At 41.5% G+C, this 21,937-nt stretch overlaps 1 protein-coding gene across 1 annotated transcript in view; it reads right to left on the bottom strand.

Annotated features, from left to right (window-relative positions):
* Positions 1-2,276: 2,276 nt before the first annotated feature.
* The window catches only part of col18a1a (collagen type XVIII alpha 1 chain a), a gene marked incomplete at its 5' end in the record, with an annotated part of 56,541 nt that continues 36,880 nt past the window's right edge, over positions 2,277-21,937 (bottom strand). Inside the window, 23 exons of the mRNA XM_083776842.1 lie at positions 2,277-2,657; positions 3,116-3,231; positions 4,373-4,570; positions 5,756-5,971; positions 6,677-6,709; positions 8,148-8,276; positions 9,599-9,663; positions 9,966-10,125; positions 11,505-11,630; positions 11,880-11,908; positions 12,160-12,213; positions 12,335-12,365; positions 13,076-13,141; positions 13,957-14,028; positions 15,155-15,208; positions 15,831-15,866; positions 16,194-16,271; positions 16,677-16,736; positions 16,984-17,019; positions 18,451-18,483; positions 19,550-19,633; positions 19,994-20,029; positions 20,933-21,031. Of these exons, the coding sequence (XP_083632968.1) occupies positions 2,447-2,657; positions 3,116-3,231; positions 4,373-4,570; positions 5,756-5,971; positions 6,677-6,709; positions 8,148-8,276; positions 9,599-9,663; positions 9,966-10,125; positions 11,505-11,630; positions 11,880-11,908; positions 12,160-12,213; positions 12,335-12,365; positions 13,076-13,141; positions 13,957-14,028; positions 15,155-15,208; positions 15,831-15,866; positions 16,194-16,271; positions 16,677-16,736; positions 16,984-17,019; positions 18,451-18,483; positions 19,550-19,633; positions 19,994-20,029; positions 20,933-21,031 (2,022 nt within the window). The 3' untranslated portion in view covers positions 2,277-2,446. The remainder of the gene's footprint in view (positions 2,658-3,115; positions 3,232-4,372; positions 4,571-5,755; positions 5,972-6,676; positions 6,710-8,147; positions 8,277-9,598; positions 9,664-9,965; positions 10,126-11,504; positions 11,631-11,879; positions 11,909-12,159; positions 12,214-12,334; positions 12,366-13,075; positions 13,142-13,956; positions 14,029-15,154; positions 15,209-15,830; positions 15,867-16,193; positions 16,272-16,676; positions 16,737-16,983; positions 17,020-18,450; positions 18,484-19,549; positions 19,634-19,993; positions 20,030-20,932; positions 21,032-21,937) is intronic.

The raw sequence follows: 21,937 nt of genomic DNA, 5'->3' as shown, positions 1-21,937 counted from the left end.
GGCTGCCAGACGCAGGCCATAAACCCAGGGTTTCTGGGAATGAAAAGGACTGAAGGTGAGACTAGTTCCAAAATGACATGTCTCCTCAGCAGATCATTTATTTTGTTACGGGAACCCCTTTTGGTGTTTTAAGCATTGTTATGCTTTAGCTGTTGAAAAATAGCAGACCTACAAGCTCAACTATGAGCTTGAGTAGGTCTGCTATTTTTGAAAAGTCGTGAAAGTGTGGCGCAAATCTTTGAATATATTCTTTCAGAGCGGACGTTTTTAACTCAAATCTTTGCTTCTGGGAGGTCACTGAAACAACATATTTTCAGATATGGGGGTCGGTGGCCAAATACAGATAATTCTGGGGGTTCTTGACATGAAAAAGGTTGAGCACCAACTGACATAGAAACATGGGCTTTAACCCTGTGAGAATCACTGACATAGAAACATGGGTTTTAACCCTGTGAGAACCACTGACATAGAAACATGGGCTTTAACCCTGTGAGAACCACTGACATAGAAACATGGGTTTTAACCTTGTGAGCACCACTGACATAGACACATGGGTTTTTCCAAGAAAACCATAGAATCAGGCCTCAGTCCAAAATGGGTTAAATAATAGCAATAAAACGAATACAACACAAAACAGCTTCTTTAGATTGTAAAAAAAAAAAGATCCGTTCAAAATGTAGACCAATGTGTATCTCATCGTCATGGATGGAAAATAAGTATTTATTCAGTGCCTGGGGAAGAAAATAAACGGTACAGCACACGTTATTATGGAAATGGTTTACCCAGAGGTTGGTTCAGTCAAGACATCAGTAGCTCTAGAGCCCAGTTTGTCTCTGGAGTTCAAAACAAATTCTATAGCGCGTCACCGGTTTGCATATTTTAACATACGTCTGGTGGGTTTCCACATCGCAAACACCTCAACAGCACACTCACTCATCTTCTATCCTACCCACCGATAGGTTTTTTATAAAAACACATTTGTTGGTAAAAAAGAAAGAAAGAAAGGAAGAAAAGATAAATGTACAGTAAGTTTCAATCAGAGTAATCTAGTAAGAGAGCGCTGACACGCTTTGATCTCGCCGCAAAGCGGGTGCCTATGGGCGATAGTTCCAAACATTGCTCCTATGGCTGGAACTATTCCATTGAGATAGAATGAGCACTTCCTGCATTCCACTGTTACAATGAGAGTCAACGGGAGTGTCATTACTCCCTTACTAGATTACTCTGGTTTCAATTAAATAAAACAAAAGAAAAAGCTCAATTTCAATTGCAAGGAATATTGCATCTAGCACCTTGGATGTGGGATGAATTAAAAGTCCAAAATACCATCACTGGTGTGATTAAAGTTACAACAGAAGGCATGTGCTGAGCCTGAATGCACTTGAGGGAAATCATAGTCACATTTACACATTTTTGTAGCATAATTCAGTACATACAATAACAACAGTTCGTTATATAAACGTTTACTTATTTTTTTATATTTAAAAAAAAAAAAAATGAAAAAGAGGAATCCTTTCAGGAAGTGTAATCAAGCAGATCTGATCAGCAGCTCCTTTGAAATGTATAAAACGTTCCGTGTTGCTTACTGTATATTACTACAGTATGTGAACCCCCCTACCCCCCCCCCCCATACTACAGTATGTGAATGAGAGCATCTTTACCCCCCTACTACCCCCCCCCAATTAATTATTACGTTCTTACATAACTTCATTTCAAAATAAATATCTATTCTCTCTTTTATTTTAAAAAATAGTCTTTAAAAGCTTGTTTTTTTTATCCCATAGTAACCCACAAATTATTAAATGAAAACAAAACCTTAATGTGGAAATGTACACAAATCATCAATAGCTAAAGTAAAATAGTGAAATAAAATAAAATAAAACGCTACTGTGGATGAATATAACCAAAATCTGAAAACCATTCAAACAGTACTAACATTGATAACGATACAGAAAACAATCATAAAACAAAACAAAAAAAAATAACACGGACAACAAACATATAACAATATACAGAATAAAAACAAACAAACAAACAACAAACAAAAAGAAATAAAAACAATTTTGAAAGCGCAGTTAGCTTCTCTTCTGTTGTTCCACCCCCTTGTATAAAATATGTGCCAATGCTCCCCCGAGAAAAGAGGCCAACACCTTCCATCTCTTTGGCATTCATGGAAGGAAGGAAGGAGCAGACTGCAGGAAGCGTCTCTGTCCAAGAGTCCAGTTCAGTGGAGCGCTTTCACGGAGCGCAGGAGGGTTTATTTATAGGGAAAATTATCAAAGACAAAAAAAAAAAAAAAGAACACACTTGTGTCTGCCTTTGCTTGCTTGCTTGGACATCTTGAAATGTGTTTTCACTCGGACCGCAAAACAAACAAACAAACAAATAAAGAAACGAATCGATGGCCCCCCGATATTATGGACGGTTTTTTTTTTCTTCTCTTCTATCATTTGGAGTGCGTGATGAAGCTGTTCTCGATACAGAGGACGATGTAGGAGGCCGAACAGCTGCTGGAGCTCTGCTGTAGGAGCTGGCCGCTCTGCAGCGACGAGGCCAGGCCCGTCACGGCCCGGTCCCCGGCCCGCCACGTCTCACAGTAGTTGTCCGTCTGCCGGTGGCCCTTGTTGCTTGACCCGTGCCAGACCATCTTCTCTGGCCTGGAGACAGACAGACACAGAAAAGCAGAGTCAGAGTAATGCCAGATCCTGCAGTGTGTTCAGTCAGTGTGTCTTGTTTCATTATATTGGCTCCATCCTGAATGATTGCATAGAAAGACTTGGTCATTAAGTCAACTAGTCGACTAGTTTACTAGACGACCAGTAAATCCACTATAGCCACCGAGTGGCGCGCTATGAGCTTGTAGGTCTGCTATTTTAGAAAAATCCTGAAAATATTTATTTCAGAAAACTGGAGGATTTAGAAGATATTTAGGCCTAAATAGGTTAAGACATTTTGTTCACAGACAGACATACACACAGACAGGACAGATTAGAATACCCTGCATGCATGCAGGCAGGGCAAATATGTGAATAAATTCTACCAACACAACATAACATTGTATCTACAGAGGAACCTACCATGCACTGTCCCTGAGGATATCTACAGAGGAACCTACCATGCACTGTCCCTGAGGATGTCCCGACCATCGAAGGAGTAGATCGGTGTATTATCGTTCATTCTGCCTCCGTTCTCACTGAAGACCGCGTCCCAGCTGCTAAACAGTGTTTGGTCCTGGACAGAGAAGAACATCATTGTTTAGTATGAATAGGGGAACACAGTAGCTTCACTATATAACAGTAAATATACTGTTCTCATCATTGTTTAGTATGAATAGGAGAACACAGTACTGTAGCTTCACTATATCATAGTAAATACTGTTCTCATCATTGTTTAGTATGAATAGGAGAACACAGTACTGTAGCTTCACTATATAATAGAAAATACTGTTCTCATCATTGTTTAGTATGAATAGGAGAACACAGTAGCGTCACTATATAATAGTAAATACTGTTCTCGCGGAAGAGCGCAAGCGAGAACATAAATCAGGCTTTGACAGACATCACGGCACAATCACCACAGTAATCATCCTATTAACATACGCAATAAACTCTATAATCCAATATGGCAACAAAAGAATACGGTGAATCTGCTTTTTCTTCTAGGGGCCGACGGCGTGGAACAAACTCCCACTGTACCTTCGACAGGCATGCAGCCTCTGTAGACATTTTTAAAGCGCAGCTCAAGACCCACTTCTACACGCTTGCTTTTAATTGATCTTAATTTTTTTTTGTTATTCATGTCCTCACTGTATTGCATTACTGCTATTATTTTTAATGTTTTATATGCCTTGCTTTTATTTTATTTCTTTCTGTGTGTAAACACTTTGAGCAGCATTTCATGTCATGAAAGGTGCTATACAAATAAATATTTATTATTATTATTATTATTAATAATAAATCGTGCACAAACTATCCCGGGTGGTAGTAACTGTACTTACCTTGAGGTTTACGATGGGAAGACTGTCTCTGTCTGACTTGCGGACGATACTGTAGTAACTGTACTTACCACCTTGAGGTTTACGATGGCGAGACTGTCTCTGTCTGACTTGATAAACTCTATAATCGGTGGCAGTAACTGTACTTACCTTGAGGTTTACGATGGGGAGACTGTCTCTGTCTGACTTGATAAACTCTATAATCGGTGGCAGTATCTGTACTTACCTTGAGGTTTACGATGGGGAGACTGTCTCTGTCTGACTTGATAAACTCTATAATCGGTGGTAGTAACTGTACTTACCTTGAGGTTTACGATGGGGAGACTGTCTCTGTCTGACTTGATAAACTCTATAATCGGTGGTAGTAACTGTACTTACCTTGAGGTTTACGATGGGGAGACTGTCTCTGTCTGACTTGCGGACGATACTGTAGAGGTCCTGGAGCTTGGAGGACAGGAAGGCCCTGAAGGTCCCCTTCAGGCCGATGGCGCGGGCCTGCTGGAAGCAGAGGAAGTCTGCCCCGCGGATCCCCCGCATGTTACCGCCTTGAGGCGCATTCAGGGCGATCAGATGGAGCTGCAATAAGATGCAGAGACACATTTCATTTGTACAAGAGAGCCACTTTGCATGGTCCTTACTTACTCTTGCTACAGATATGCCTAGTTATTTTCATTTAGTGTTGTCTTTTTAACATCATTTCATGGCATTTTTTGGTTGACACGTGATGATGCAGTTATGGAATGAATGAATGAATGACTGAATGAATGAATTATTCCGAACATGATCAAATTAGACAAAATAATTGTATAATAATAAATAGTATAATTATTTTTATTTTTTTAACTTTTATATGTTCGGAAAGGAGTAGGGAGAAATAAAAAACTTATATAACCCTACCCCTTTATAACTTATTACAGCGTCATCGCTTGACGTCAGTAGATAAATACCAACATGGTATAAACTAAACAAAATAATTCACAACAGCGAAATTAAGTACATAATTAAATAATGTAATAGTGTAAGTCATATATATTTATATGCTCTATATATCATATTATCAATACAAAATATGACACTGAAGCCGATGGTGAGTCAGGGACATTGTGGTTATATGGCCACCAGTTTGCCCTTGTGTTTTGTTTCAATCAGATGAGACTTTTCAGGTCACTGATCTGATGTCAGACCTTGTGAACACTGTTGCTTCTAATCACACAGAGACAGTGTGCTGTGCATCCCTCACCAGATAACGCACCGCGTCCATTTAGCTCAATGGACGTGGGACGTGGGCGCCATCTTGGGAGGAATGCTGCTATTACAGTTCCAATAATACCATTGAGAAAACAATGGGTTGTGCTACATCAACTTCACTCGCTGGATTACCACGATTGTAAAGTTGTTGTGAAGTGGATTGTCGATCATGTAGACTAGAGCCTTTATGTCTGATTTGCTGTGGTGTGACTCAGGTCTGCTCTGCCCCTGAGTGTGGCTTTCCTTAATATGCGACGTGTTAGACTCAGTTACTACAGTATGTCTCGTCTCTATTATCTTATGTGACGTGTTAGACTGAGAGGGATCGGGAGTCGAACCCGCGGCACGCCGTCCGGCTGGCTCGGCAGCCGAGGTGCCCAGACGGTTGAGCTAACCGTCCGCGCCACCCTGAGACATTTTAAATGAATTACTTCAGCCTTCATGGTTCCCTACTAGAGAAACTTTCATGTGACATCGTGGTCCGATCCGATTATCCGAGCATCAGATACTCACCCCGGGCCCTGAGGTGTGCACGTGGCCCGCCGGCTTAGCTGGTACCGGCGGCGGGTTCGGGCGGCGTGCGGGAGTGACGGGGTAGCGGATCTCGGGCTGGGAGGGGTATCTCTGGTCTGGATATCTGGGAATAACCGGCTCCGGCCTCCTGGGGGGCTGCTCCACGGGGGGGTGGCGTGGGAGGGACTGGTCCTGAGACGGAGCCACCTCGTTGGTCTGGAAACCACAAGGACAAACACAAGGTCACACAGCATGCCATGACATTTACATCGGTCTGTCTGCTGGGAAATATGGTTGAAATCAATGGGTTTATTACGGTAAAACCTTTCGCGCAGACAGTAACTTGTACCTCAAAGTTTAATGAGCATTCTAATTTGAATAAAAAAAATATGAAAAATTAAAAAGCCACATATAATAATGCCACAGACGAAAAACAGTCTAAGTGCACACTATTGATCCATAATGTATAAATGATAGATAAGGGTTCAGGACAACGAGGCCTTTTCGTGGAGGGGTCAGAATGAAATTTGGACTTTTTCGTCTGTGGTACTCAATTATGATAAACTAGTTTCAAGTCATTTTCATACTGTAAAGAATGGAATCCATGTACAGATACTACTTGAATGAAGTAGTATTGTAAATGTAGATTTAATGTGTTTGAGAAATCTTATTTGTTTGTTGTCACACATTGTGAATGAATGCATGGGACCCGAATGGAAACAAGACCGCTAAGGTCTTTCTTCGGTGCTGTCCTTTTGGACCAGTGCTGTGCTTGACTGTACCCGGTACCGCTCGCATCTTTATTGTCTAATAAAATTATCAATCAATCAATCAATCAATCAATCCTGAATGGCCTTTGCCACATGAGTGCTGTGATAATACAGTAAAAAGCCAATTCATTCACTCGAGTGTCAAACGTACCCCAGCGTTGTAGAAGGGGCTGTAGTCTCCAAGCTGTGTGATGGAAAAACACAGTCAGAAAATATGAACACTTTGAATTACAGTGAGAAAGTGTATGGAGGATTCTTTTGGTACACAGGTTGCCTTGGCTGGCAAACAAACGACAAAGAATGGTTCCACGGGACAGCAGGCCACGTCCTGGTGCGTGGCAGGGCATTCACTTCTAGTCATTTTTACTAGTCGACTAGTTGTTTAACCCATTTTGGGGCGGGAACCCCTTTCGGTGTTTTAAACATTATGTTATAATTTAGCTATTGAAAAATAGCAGATCTACAAGCTTGTAGGTCTGCTATTTTTGAAAAATCGTAAAAATGTGGCGCAAATCTTTGAATATATATTCTATCAAAGTAAATGTTTTTAACTCAGGTCTAAATGGGTTAACTACCTATTATGTCAAAAAAATTATATATATATATATATTGAAAATAAATATTTGTACATTTTAAAACTGTGTACACTGTACATTGGTGACTATATACTACTATACTATATACTATAACTATTATCTACCTGATCTTGAGGCCTACGAAATCGGGGGGAAAAAAATAACTAGTCAACTAGTGCCAACAAGGTCGACTAGTGGATTAACTAGTCGACTAGTTGCTTAACCCATTCTGACCTGAGATCAGATTCACGCGAGGTTTCCACTGGACACACACTGGTCTGATTAACCCATTCTGACCTGAGATCAGATTCACGCGAGGTTTCCACTGGACACACACTGGTCTGATTAACCCATTCTGACCTGAGATCAGATTCACACAAGGTTTCCACTGGACACACACTGGTCTGATTAATGCCCTAGTGCGTGGTGGTCTCTCCGACTGAAGAGACCCCCACCACCATCAGTGAGCGCCGTGGCCTCTGGTATACGACTTGAAATTGCATTCAATAAATTATTGCGAAAACGGCATACTGTAGCACATGAAATATTATAGCCCGACACACACTGGGATGGGTGTGAGAGTTCAACCCCAACGGAACATACTGTATCACGGCCATGTCATGGGTGAACAAACGGGTTGTACACTATAATAGACTGTACATATATGTATATATGACTGAAATGTACCATGACTTGGCGGGTTGTACAGTATATGACTGAAATGTACCATGACTTGGCGGGTTGTACAGTATATGACTGAAATGTACCATGACTTGGCGGGTTGTACAGTATATGACTGAAATGTACCATGACTTGGCGGGTTGTACAGTATATGACTGAAATGTACCATGACTTGGCGGGTTGTACAGTATATGACTGAAATGTACCATGACTTGGCGGGTTGTACAGTATATGACTGAAATGTACCATGACTTGGCGGGTTGTACAGTATATGACTGAAATGTACCATGACTTGGCGGGTTGTACAGTATATGACTGAAATGTACCATGACTTGGCGGGTTGTACAGTATATGACTGAAATGTACCATGACTTGGCGGAGTCCGTCGCGGACTCTCAGGTAAAGGTCTGACTTGTCGATGATGTAGACGAGGCTGCCCTCTGCCTGGTGCCTGGCGGTGTTAATCATGGTGTCGTATGACTTCAGCACCGTCACCTGGGGGAGAACAAATGCACGGGAGATTAGTTTAAACTAAAGAAGTACCCCTGGCTGAAACCTCAGAAAGCCATTGTTTTGAACTTTAGAATGGCTCTCGCCAGCTCTGTGTATTTTAGCAGGATATGAGTATATAATATACTTTAGAAGCAAAGATTTGAGTTAAAAACGTTGGCTCTGAAAGAATATATTATTCAAAGATTTGAGTTAAAAACGTTCGCTCTGAAATAATATATATTCAAAGATTTGTGCCACATTTTCACAATTAGTGCCGCGCTACGAGCTTGTAGATCTGCTATTTTTCAATAGCTAAAGCATAATATAAAGCTTAAAACACCAAAATGGGTTCCCGCCCAAAATGGGATAATATACTTTAAGATACGATATAATGTCTTTAGTTTTTAATTATTTAACGGCATGAAAACCAGTGTTCCTATTCCTGGGGCAAACACGTGGTGAAAGTAGCAGATCTACAAGCTAACAGATGGCAAAGAGATGTGGTGTAGAGGGAAGGAAAAAAAAATCACACCCGTGTGAAGTGAGGGGCGCTCTTATCATCATACATCATCTCATGAACAACTGGATTCCTGTGATTGGTTAGCCGATTTGCTAGTCTACATATGACGTACATTTTCCCTTCATCGTCAATGGAGTTTAATGTTTGGTTTGTCACAAAGTTACGTCATGTTTGACGTAAATTTGGACATAATTATGACCTAATTTCTCCTTTCATTGTCAATGGAAAATATGAGACGTGTGGGGACAAAAGCTGTGTATATAGGAGGGGCTAGCGCCCCCTGGTGTACTAAATGTGTATGTACTGTATGGTTTCTCAAAGTGGGGTCAGCGGACCACCAGGGGTCCTTGAGGGGGTTCCAGGGGGTCCCCACGCATGGCTGATAGTTGGAAAAAGAATAGACCCTTCCTTACTGATCTCTATCTCTGTGGGTCTGTATAACCTGTCTATAGGAGGGGCTAGCGCCCCTCAACAATAAATAAAAATCACACCCACGTGAAGTGAGGGCCGCTAATATATTAAAAGTCTAACTCATGTTGATTATGGTGATGTAATGGTGACGTAAAACAAACGGTGCCAACACAAACATTAAACGCCATTAACAATAATGAGACAATATGACTTAGTTAAATGACACATTATGAGTGACGTACATTCTCACTTCATGGTCAATTTCGTTTACAAAACAAACATTGAACTAAAGACAAACATTAAACCTTTGTATAGGAGGGGCTAGCGGCCCCTCTAAAATAAATAAAAATAAACCTCCATGGGAGGGTTATTTGAAGACGGTGACATCACCTACCCCAGAGGAGAGCCCAGGGTTTCCAGGAATGCCAGGAGGACCGGGGGGGCCCGGAATACTGACGGCTAGAACAGGGAAACAAAGAGTCGGCCATTACTATTTTATAAATACAGTCATTTCAAGAACTCCTTTAACTCGCTTGATAACCACTGAACCACCACAGAGCTCAATGTTTAGAAGAGAACACACACACACACAGTCACACACACAGTCACACACACACACACACACACACACACACACACACACACACACACACACACACACACACACACACACACACACACACACACACACACACACACACACACACACACACACACACACACACACACACACACACACACACACACACACTTTTACGTACGGTGGTTGGGCCTGTAAGCCCCGGGCAGTGAAGGGGACCCTGGAGGCCCGGGAGCTCCTGGAGAGCCAGGGGCGCCTGGACGTCCGTCATAACCGATCCCAGGGGCCCCGGGTGGTCCCTGGGGTCCAGGAGGGCCCATGATGGTGTCTCCCTTTGGACCCTGAGACACATGAGAAGTTATGGTGAATGAATGTACTGTACACACCTTGAGACACATGAGAAGTTATGGTGAATTAATGAACACACCCTGAGACACATGAGAAGTTATGGTGAATGAATGTACACACACTGAGACACATGAGAAGTTATTGTGAATTAATGTACACACCCTGAGACACATGATAAGTTATGGTGAATTAATGTACACATGTATATAGAAGAAGCAATGCTTTGTATTATGCACAATGTTTATGACAAATAGCGAAATAGCTGATCTATTAAAGGTGTAGGGAAACGGAAATGGTGGGCATTTTATTTTGAAGTTTCAGCTTGAAACGCTGGCTCTGAAGTTTCTGAACCAATCAAGAGCGTCGCATCCCTCCAGGCTATGGGAGAGGAAGTCTCTCACGTGCAGTTTAGTTTGTAAACAAAGTGACAGAGAGACGTGAGGCAAAGCCAGGGGATTATTTCTAACCTATATACATATTTTAGCGTGATGATTAAGTTTAAAACGAGTATGGATGTCATCTTGAATGAGATTAAAAACGGAGTAGTTCTTTCATCAAAACCAGCTGTGGAGGAGGACAATATGAAGCATGGGAATCAAACTGGTGAGCTCGACATTTCATCACCACCCAGCACGTTTTCGTTTTCAGGAAGTAACTAAAGAAATATTTTTATGGACTTTTGATATAAAAACACAAAAAAAATAAGAATTTGACAATTTTTTTGGCATCCATTGTTAGGTATGCCCATATGATGACCACGGATATGCAGGTCTAAAAGTGTGAAAAACATATTTAAGCAATATTACACGAGAGGGTGTGGGTTAACGTGATTATTGCCACGACAGTGATGCGGTCAGAAACGAGACGTAGTCGAGTTCCGCAAGCATCACTGAAATGAAGTGTAATATTGCAATTATACAACAGTTACCCTTAAAACTAAGAAAATCGCTGAAAGAATATATTTTTTTAATGACAGATGTAGTCACTACGACCACAAATGTTCCCAAGAAACTATCTAGCCTAGACACCGAGTTTGCTAGCGCTCTGGGAGAACAGAGCAGCTGAATTGTTTGTTTTGATTAGGTGGTGAACGGTGCTGGTTTAACCCACGGCTAGAAGGCTGTTTCAACCAATCGGATTGCTTCCTCGAAACGGCCTGTGGTATAATTATCATTATATTATTATTCACTACACCTTTAAAGCTCACAACACGTTGCATGCGTTGTGAGCTTGTAGATCAGCCTCTCGTCGCTAGTCTTGAAACCTTTGGAAAATGTTCACCCATAATGACATCATCACAAGAGGGACGTGGGGAAAGCGGATGAATAACGTGACGTCTAAACAACGTTTTCCTCCAACAGCCGGTACTCACGGGTAAGCCAGGTTGGCCAGGTGTTCCCTGCTGGCCATAACGAGGGTCGTAATAACCGCCGCCGCCGCCCGGCTCTCCTTTATCTCCCTTGCCGCCGCCATCTCCACGCTCTCCCTTCAGTTCGTCCTGTTGGACGCAGAAATTAGAAATTAGCATTATGCACAATCTGAATACAAGCAAGAAACATTTATCTTCGATAAAACACAAGTAAAAGTGGGTTTCAGTACATACATAATACCTACAACACATTTACAATGATAGTTAATGAATGGATTCATGTCCATAATACACCATTTGGATCACACAAAATCCCAAAAACGGGAAAAAATGCCTGATTGGGTGTTTTCAACGTGTTTAGTATGCGATCACTCTCACCTTGAATTTGTAGACATCAAAACTTGATCCTGTCAAAAGGTTAAACAAAATGTGAATTAGTGTCAAACTTCAGAAAGTTACAAAAGCCATAATAGTACTAAACGTTAACGCTGGCTGGTAGTGTGTGTATTTTATTCTGAAATTAATTATACCTGTGTGTATTTTATTCTGAAATGAATTATACCTGTGTGTATTTAATTCTGAAATGAATTATACCTGTGTGTATTTTATTCTGAAATTAATTATACCTGTGTGTATTTTATTCTGAAATTAATTATACCTGGGATCCCTGGAAGTCCAGCGGCTCCCGCGTCACCTTTCTCCCCTTTGGTTGCTACAACAGAGACAATCATTTACATATAATATAATTAAAATTATACACGTTTTAACTCGTGCATGTGTGTACATTGCATGCGTGCGTGCGTGCGTGCGTGTGTGCGTGCTTTGGGGCATACCTGGATAATTCCTTGATGTATCGTCATAGCGCTTAAAAATGAAATAAAACAGAATTAACAAAATAATAATAATGACATCAGAGGTAATGCTTCAAACCAAGACAGGAAGGTAACTAGTAAGAAGAGACATTTCAAGTGCAATTAGTCTAATAAATACATTGTGTGTAGGCCATTTTGGGCAGGAACCCCTTTTGGTGTTAGCATTATGTTATGTTATGCTTTAGCTATTGAAAAATAGCAGATCTACAAGCTCATAGCGCGCCACCGAGTGGCGTGCTACGAGCTTGTAGGTCTTCTATTTAAAAAAGAAAAAAACGACTGACATAGAAACATAGCTTTTTCAGAAAACTGTCAGGATGTAGAAGACATTTTTAGAATCTGATCTCAGGTCAAAATGGGCTAAATGGAAACAAGACTTTTTGTGCTATCCCTTTTAGACAAAGGGCTCCATTTTCGTCACCGCTAAACCCCTTATCCCTAAACTTCTTTGCCTTTTTTTTTCTTTACTATTTTGCAAAACATTTTTGAATAGTTAAAATGGCCAGTCTACAAGCTCACAAGGTGTCAATGTAGATTGGCTAGTTGAACTATTCAAAAATGTTTTTCAAAATAGTAAAAAAGAAAAAGGCAAAGAAGTTTAGGGATAAGAGGTTTAGCGGTGACGAAAATTTGAGCCCTAAAGTGTTTGACTGCTGCTGTTTAACATTTCTGTCTAATCAATCAATCAATCAAAGTACTCACATTGAAGCGATCGATGGGGACCTGTGGTCCAGGTGGTCCGGGCGGGCCAGGTGGACCGGCGGGTCCCTAGAAGTGGCGACACAGACAATCATTCACTATTTATCACACCTAAAAATCTGTTCATTTGACTAGTTACTAATGCATGAATTAACAGATGATTTTTTACTGCATAATGTCTTTTTAATCTAAATACAGCATGAGGAAATGAGTGAGGTTGCTAAAATACCAGAATTAATGGTTCGACTATTATAGTTCATACTTCATAATTCACGATTTTAACAACTCGCACATTGTGTTACAAAATTGACTGCTGGCGTGAAGGAACAACGCAATATGATGCCTTTTTTTTCTTAACACCCCGATCGCCCAGGACGAAGTTCACCGTCCTTTCAATTTAACACCCAGCGCCCAGGACGAAGTTTTATCAAAAAGACGGAGGTTATTGATATCAAAGCCGATCGCATCGCTCCACAGCCTGGGAGCGCCTGTTGCACAACATTCGATGTTGTGCAACAGTGGGACGACATCCAAAATGCCCCCCCCCCTGTTTTGCCGACGAGGCCGAAAATCTTAAAACGTCAATAACTCTTGATCTAAATCATCTCGTCCAATTCTAAGAAAAGATCCTGTGTTAGACGGCCCACCGCGGTCCCGTCGATAGTCGCGTTAGATGTAATCATGCCTCCCGTTGTTGTCGATGGGCTCTAGAGTGTTTTGGCTACATCTAGCTGCTACAGCCACATCCGGGAATAACATCCGGTCCGTCGGTAAATGTGCTCCGCTGCTATAAATCGCTGGGCGCTATGATTTAATGGATTAAATAACCCCGGGCAATCGGAGTGTTTAACATGTTTTTTTTACACATAGGTTTTGATACTTACAGGGTAACTATAGCCGGTCCCAGAGCCGCCGTCTCCTTTCTCTCCCTTGTATCCGTTCACACCAGGACGACCCTGAAGAGACAACACTTTAAGCAATGCTTTTCTGCATCACAACATAATAATAATACTGTTCCTGCAACCTGTTTCTGTCAGGGCACACTTTTTATAGCCAAAATACTCCATGGCACACCAGTATACCCATTGTACCCCACCAGTATCCCATTGTACCCCACCAGTATACCCATTGTACCCCACCAGTATACCCATACTAAACAGTTTGCATCCCAAAACGAAGTTTATAGTTAAGGGACGCAATAAAACAACGACTTCTGCACGGGATGCACTACTGTACTGGTTTTTATTCTAGTTTATTTTGCTAGCTTTAGTTAATAATAATCATTTCTTCTTCTGTTTTCTACATGAATAGAACCACATTATTTATAACCATATAAAATGAAAAATGTGAAAATTATGACTCCTAACGTCGTTGAAGTGGGACTCATAAAATGTCCCTGGGACTCATCTGAAAGACCACGCCTGCATCCCGGGACTAAAATATGACGAACCAAAACAAAATATTTGTACTCTCATGCACTCTCGTACTAAAGAGACATTACAGTGTCCGAAATTAGCTGTACAAAGATGGACACGTGGACAGACACACGGATGGACAAGGGTGAACCTTACAAGCTTTTCAGAAACCTTGGCGCCGTGTCTCGTTAAACTGGCCAGTTTTGCGGTTTGAACTTTGAGCTTTTTGAACCCTAGTATGGTTTGATAGCTTCTCTCCACAAACGAGGCACAGGGAGAAGATGGATCCTCTGTAGAAGTCAACCCAAAATTCAAGTACAGTAGCCATCACTCAATAGTCTAGTCTGTTGGCTGATTTGGCTTTGTTTTATATGTTCGTCACTCCCAGGAGAATGGGCCGTGTCTGGGGCAGGATCAGCACGGTTGCATGGTGAGTTTTCTTTTTCATTATTTCTTGCGTTCATGTTCTACACAATGCACACTTCAAACGTTGTTTATGGCACCTGCCTTACAAGCAACAACACCAGGGAGAACGTATCGTCAAGATAAATGATAAATAGCTATGAATTAGGCTTCATTCGAAGTTTGCAGAGTACACTGAGACAGCAACGTGATGGTATCCATTATGTTTTCAGTCTTAAAATACATCAGTCAAAAGAGTACTTACAGGTCTGCCAGGCATTCCAAATTCTCCTTTGATACCAGGAGGACCATAGTGACCCTATAGAGACCAGCAAACACAACCAGGTGAGAACATAGTGACCAGCAGAAATATCTACAAGCTTACAATAAGCTCGTAGACAAAATGATTAAATGTGTCAGTGATTTCTTTGTATATTCAAGTGGTCATATCTGCCCTGTGCATTATTTGATTACGAAGCCTAAAAGTCAAACAGAAATACACAATTAAATTGTTAAGCGCAATTATTTGTGTCAACTAATCGTCAGCTTAAATGTGTAATCGTGACAGCCCTGCCACAAACTCGGTCATGTACCTAAAGTATACATTTTTATTACCATTGTCTGAGGAAAAGCTTCCAAGCTCAAAACATCACACTGTGGTGGTAATAAAAATGAAGACTTTTGGAAAATGACACAGTGAGCGGACTCCTTTTCTCTCTCTCTCTCTCTCTCTCTTCAAACAAAAACAGTAAAATCTTCAGTGTGTCTTTAACTCTGATTGTCTCCAAACGGAACTAACTAATTAGACCTATTTGGACGCGTAAGGGTCCCGTTTGTAACCTCTCAGAGTTAGAATAACAGCGAGAACGTGACTAGACATCTCAAATTGCTTTATGTTTAAATGACTAGGTTTCTTAAATTAAATGAATAGTAGAACTTACGGTGGGTCCAACAGGTCCAGACGGCCCTCTGTCTCCCTACATAGAGAGGTTATTAATGTATTAGTGAACTGATATGAATGATTTAGACACAGTAAGTTCAGGTTAATTTATTTGTTTGTCCCCGAGGGGCGATTTGGTTTACAGCAAGGCATAACACAGGCAGGTAACATGAATCACATAAAACACAGTAAAAAATAAAAGCACATGGTACACATAGAACAATAAAGTGTCGGCAGTTCAAGGTATCAGTGTAGCATTGAAATTCATAACATTTTCAGAAACAGAATTCCTACAAGCGAGGTGACATAAAAGTCACAACAACAGCTCGATTAGATTTGAGTCAATAAAGGGAGACGTTTTTACCTTCTGACCCGTGAGGCCTCCCAGCTGCAGGTGGTTTCCATCAGGTCCAACAATCTGGCCCGGCTCGCCCTTCTCACCCTGAAACACCAAATCAGTATTATTGTGCCAAACATTAAAAAGAAGTAACATCTAGTAACATTGTAAATCATTCAAATGATTATTGAAGTGAAATTCTTGTTGAAAACTATTTTTAACTGAGATATGTTTATTATTTTCACGGTGCCAAATTTAGCAACAATTTTATAAAAGCAATACGCCACATAGGGTTGTGGTTTATAGTGATTTTAGAACAGCTGAGTGCTAACAACGCCACTTAGTTGTTGTAAAATTACTGTAAACCACACCCTCTTGTGGCATATTGCTTAAATATTGGTTTGATTCTATACTATATATACACTATATAGGCCCGGCTCTGGAAGGGATATACAGTATACAGTTGGTAAAAAAAAAAAAAAAATGTAAAAAAGCTAATTAAGTTATTACCTTGAATCCATAGCCTGGTGGACCTATTTGTCCAGTATCACCCTTTGGTCCAATCGGGCCCTGACAGGACATGTCAAATGCGTATTGTTATTGGTGGAACAATAGTCATGAATTATCTAAAACATGGTTCAAATACACTGTTAAATACACAGTGTCAATGTAATCATTTTAACTCTGTGAGGGCACAAAATAATGGAACCAAATGGGGTTTAGCCTACGGGCCCATTTGGGTCCATTTGGTTCCATTTGTACACTCTCAGGACTTTTCTGTGTAGCGGACGGTTTAGCAAAAGGGATTCAGACTTACAGGGAACCCAGCTTGGCCTGGCGTACCGGGGCCTCCCTGGGAAGAAAAAATAAAAAAGATGGCTCAGTTATCTTGTCATATAAATAATACATTGGTTCCCAAACCTTTTCGTGTCAAGGTCCCCAAATCAACATTTATTAGACAATTTACAATTTAGGCATTTATCAGACGCTCTTGATCCAGAACGTCTGCTAAACTTACATTTAAGCAAAAAACAAAAGCATGGCATACATCACATATATAAAAAGTAGTTATCATGGATCATGTATAAACTAAGAACGTAACAGTGGAGTATCTATGTCAGCTATACATACTATACTATATTATATATTATACAATATACATGTGTACTATATGAAGTGCTATGACTACATAAAAAGCAATTCTAGTGCCGTCTACGTAACGAGCTATAAGTCTGTCTAAAATACTATCTAAGTCTACATAAAGTGCTATCTAAGGGGCTAGGCTAGGGCAAGTGCTACATGCCAGTGACCTCGATATGGGATGATTTTTACGGCTCTAGCATTGATTCCGAAACATATTTATTTCAAGGACCCCCAGTTTCACACGCATTATGATACGGACCCCCGATTTAATGGCATTTCTATCTCTGGTACCCCGATTTATATTGTAAAACCACTGTTAATTTAACTCTGAGAGTGTACAAATGGAACCAAATTGACCCGTTCGGGTCCATTTGGTTCCATTTGTACACTCTCAGAGTTACAGACCATAAGGGTCCATTTTGTCTAACTGAGCTGGGTCCCCCCTGAAACTCCCTCAAGTACCCTAGGGGTCCCCGGACCCCACTTTGGGAACCAATAATGTAACCCACAAGGGCTTCTAGATATCTCCCAGAACAATATGGCCCCTTTTCCACCGGTTGGTTCTTAGTGGGAACCGGTTCAGTTCTTTTTGGTTTTTAGTCCATGAGCCAGATCTCCAAAATTGAAACGTTAATTATGAATTGAGTAGGCAAAACCATACCTATATTAGATTGTTATCACCATTAAACTTCCCCAATTGAGTACTTACACGAAGACAATGATGTATTCTATTACAAATTTTACATTTTTTAATATGCAAATGAGGCATTATGTAGGATAATATGCAAAATAATCAAAAACATGAAAAAGCTACTACTGTGGAAGGGTTATCATGTATTAATTTACTTGTATTGATCCTATAAACAATTTAATATAGGTATAGTTTGCCCACCAATTTTGGAGCTCTGGCTCATGGACTAAAAACCAAAAAGAACTGAACCGGTTCCCATTGGGAACCAACTGGTGGAAAAGGGGTCTCAGTGCATCTGCCCATAGATACAGCGCACGCACAACAATCACAGGCATAAATCAACCATAACCCTAATGACTAATGTTTAAATAGTAGAAATTGTTCCCGGTAATATTTATGCAGTTATGTTGAGTGCGGGGTGTTAAAGCGTGTGAACTTTCCAACACCCACCTGAGGCCCGGCGTTTCCAACACCGCCGTCGTACTGCAGGGACACACAGAGGACATTAATCAAAGATGGAAAACTCCCAATTATAAATCGGACAGTGGCAGCTCTGCAGCTCTGCAGCTCTGCAGCCCAGCAGCTCTGCAGCTCTGCAGCTCTGCAGCTCTGCAGCCCTGCAGCTCTGCAGCTCTGCAGTACAGCCTCACAGCTGGCAGAAGCACCTTTGGTTTCCCCATTTCAAAACAAAAATGGTAAATGGTGCATTTATATAGCGCCTTTATCCAAGGCGCTTTACATAGACTGTGCATTACATTCACACACACATTCACACACCGATGGCGGAGGAAACCATGCAAGGTATACCACCCAGCACATCAGGAGGAATTAAGGGTTCAGTGTCTTGCTCAAGGACACTTCGACACTGACTCTGGGGGAGCCCACAGGGTTTTGAACTGGCAACCTTGCGGTTACCATCCAGCCACTCTACCCCTGAGCCACTGCAAATAAATCTTTACAGAAATTGAGTATGGAAGTACGTAGTTAGTATATGAACTCGGCTAACACTGAGAAGTGTTGGTATTACTCCACAGTTAAACCACAGTTACCCTTAGAAAAACATAATATATTTTTGAATGACAGTCTAGCCTAGCCACCGAGTTTGCTGCGCTCTGGAAGAACAGAGCAGCTGTTAGCCGTTCAAGGATGCTGGTTTGAAGCACGCCTAGATGGCTGTTTCAACCAATCAGATTGCTTCCTCGAAACGACCTGTTGTATAATTATAACTACTAGCCCTTACCCGTTGTATTATAACTACTAGCCCCCCCCCCCCCCCCCCCCCCCCCTTGTGGCCGTGGGGGGTACTGCGCCCGGGTGCGTTTGTAATTGACTAATACATTAATAAATAATCATTAATGTGTCAAATCGAAAAAAAGGGCTTCGTTACGCCCTCCATCATATGGTCAATGCCTGTGTGAAAGGTGGGAGTGATTGGTGCAGGCAGTAAGGAGCTACGGCTGTGTTTCTGACAGACACACACACGGACACTCAGACATTGTTAGAATTATGATTATGATGATTGGTTATGGTTTATCTTTGTGTGACTTACACCACTCTGGTAGATGATCTGCCCTGGAGGTCCAGGTGGACCTGGAAGTCCAGTCTGACCAGTACCATCTCGACCTGCATCACCCTGTAACCAGAACAAGATAAAAAATAACTAAACAGTCCAGTCTGACCAGTACCATCTCGACCTGCATCACCCTGTAACCAGAACAAGATAAATAACTAACCACTAATGTACTGTAATTAACCACATCATTTATACTCTAGTCTACACCATGATATTAAGTATAGATGTAGTCAGTGTTTAACATGTATCGTAGCCTCTAGTCTACGACATAGAGAACATGCAGAATGCCAGCTGGTTGCGTGGCTTGGTCATTCATTTCAGCACTCAACTGCCTCATAATGTTCGATTGCTTTTTTGGTGAATAATATTATATGCTTGAAATGTCATTTAATTCAGAACTTGAAGAACAATATTACTCACCCTCTCACCCTTGTCACCTGCCGGGCCCTTTGCTCCCTGCAGTGAGATGGAAAACGGTTAAAGTTCCATTGAATTCCAAACAAAGGCGACGGACAGACGGACACCACCCTCCACCTCCTCCCTCCACCTCCTCCCACATTGAAAATTAAAACACCACCTCCTCCCTCTACCTCCTCCCTCCACCTCCTCCCACATTGAAATTAAAACCAACCAAAGGAATCCCACCCTCCATGAATGAGGTTAAAAACCCACAGCGTATTCTAAGAACAAGATAAGTTTAAAATCCACAACCTCTGCCTTCATCATCTGGGAAATGATATGAAAGAGACAATACAAGCGACCAAAGTGTCCCGTGCTATTATAATTTATATATTTTAAACCCCCCCCCCCCCCCCCCTCTTATCCACTGAAAACAGCTACTAGTCTTTTTTCATTTTATTCATGAGCATATGCGGGATCTTTTTGGGAGCGTTCTTATGTGAAGGGCTTATCCTCCATTTAAAAGATTGCTGCGGTAAATTGCTTTAACCCATTTTGGACTGAGGTCGATTAAAAAAAAGGCTTCTAATTTTTTCTGAAAAAACATGTTTCTATGTCAGTTGGTGCTCGACCTTTTTCATGTCAAGGACCCCCAGAATGATCTCTATTAAGCCACGGACCCCCATCTCAAAATATGTAGTTCCAGGGACCCCCCCCCCCCAGGAGCCAATATTTTAGTTAAAAACATTCGCTCTGAAATATACATTTTCACAACTTTTGAAAAATAGCAGATCTATAACAGCTCATAGCGCGCCACTCGGTGGCGCGCTATGAGCTTGTAGATCTGCTATTTTTTCAATAGCTAAAGCATGACAATGCTATAAACACCAAGAGGGGTTCCCGTTCAGAATGGGTTAAGTACAGTAATGCGAGTAAAAAAGCAGGTGCAGACGAACGTACATGAGGACCAGGGAAACCGTCCAGTCCCGGTGTACCGTCTCTGCCTTGGGGTCCGTCTGAGCCCTTCTGGCCCGGTATGCCTGGTAGACCGGCCCGGCCCTGAAACAGAACCAGAACATTCTCATTTAGTGGAGGAGGTTGACCCGGTATATTTATTAGGCCTAGTAACCTGGGCACACCCTGGGCAAGACCTACGCTGAAAAGACTATCATTTGTATCGCCCAAGGAAATGACGTTGATGCTATACAAATCAGTTTACATTCTTCGCAAATGAAACAAGTGTTGTGATTGGTCGGGAAAATATTGTATCCGGGGGAAATACATCTGACGGATGTTCCAGAGGATACATCCGCCGATAGCTTCTCTGCCTTAGGTTGTGACCAGGCTTTACTTTATGCTTCTCTGCCTTAGGTTGTGACCAGGCTTTTCTTTATGCTTCTCTGCCTTAGGTTGTGACCAGGCTTTACTTTATGCTTCTCTGCCTTACGTTGTGACCAGGCTTTTCTTTATGCTTCTCTTCCTTAGGTTGTGACCAGGCTTTACTTTATGCTTCTCTGCCTTACGTTGTGACCAGGCTTTTCTTTATGCTTCTCTGCCTTACGTTGTGACCAGGCTTTACTTTATGCTTCTCTGCCTTACATTGTGACCAGGCTTTACTTTATGCTTCTCTGCCTTACGTTGTGACCAGGCTTTACTTTATGCTTCTCTGCCTTACGTTGTGACCAGGCTTTACTTTATGCTTCTCTGCCTTAGGTTGTGACCAGGCTTTACTTTATGCTTCTCTGCCTCACGTTGTGACCAGGCTTTACTTTATGCTTCTCTGCCTTAGGTTGTGACCAGGCTTTTCTTTATGCTTCTCTGCCTTACGTTGTGACCAGGCTTTACTTTATGCTTCTCTGCCTTACGTTGTGACCAGGCTTTACTTTATGCTTCTCTGCCTTACGTTGTGACCAGGCTTTACTTTATGCTTCTCTGCCTTACGTTGTGACCAGGCTTTTCTTTATG

The sequence above is a fragment of the Protomyctophum parallelum genome (genome assembly GCF_964188405.1).
Source record: "Protomyctophum parallelum genome assembly, chromosome: 11".
Taxonomy (NCBI): Eukaryota; Metazoa; Chordata; class Actinopteri; order Myctophiformes; family Myctophidae; genus Protomyctophum; species Protomyctophum parallelum.
The sequence above is the reverse complement of the archived record's forward strand: the minus strand, read 5'-3'. Positions and strand labels throughout refer to the sequence as shown.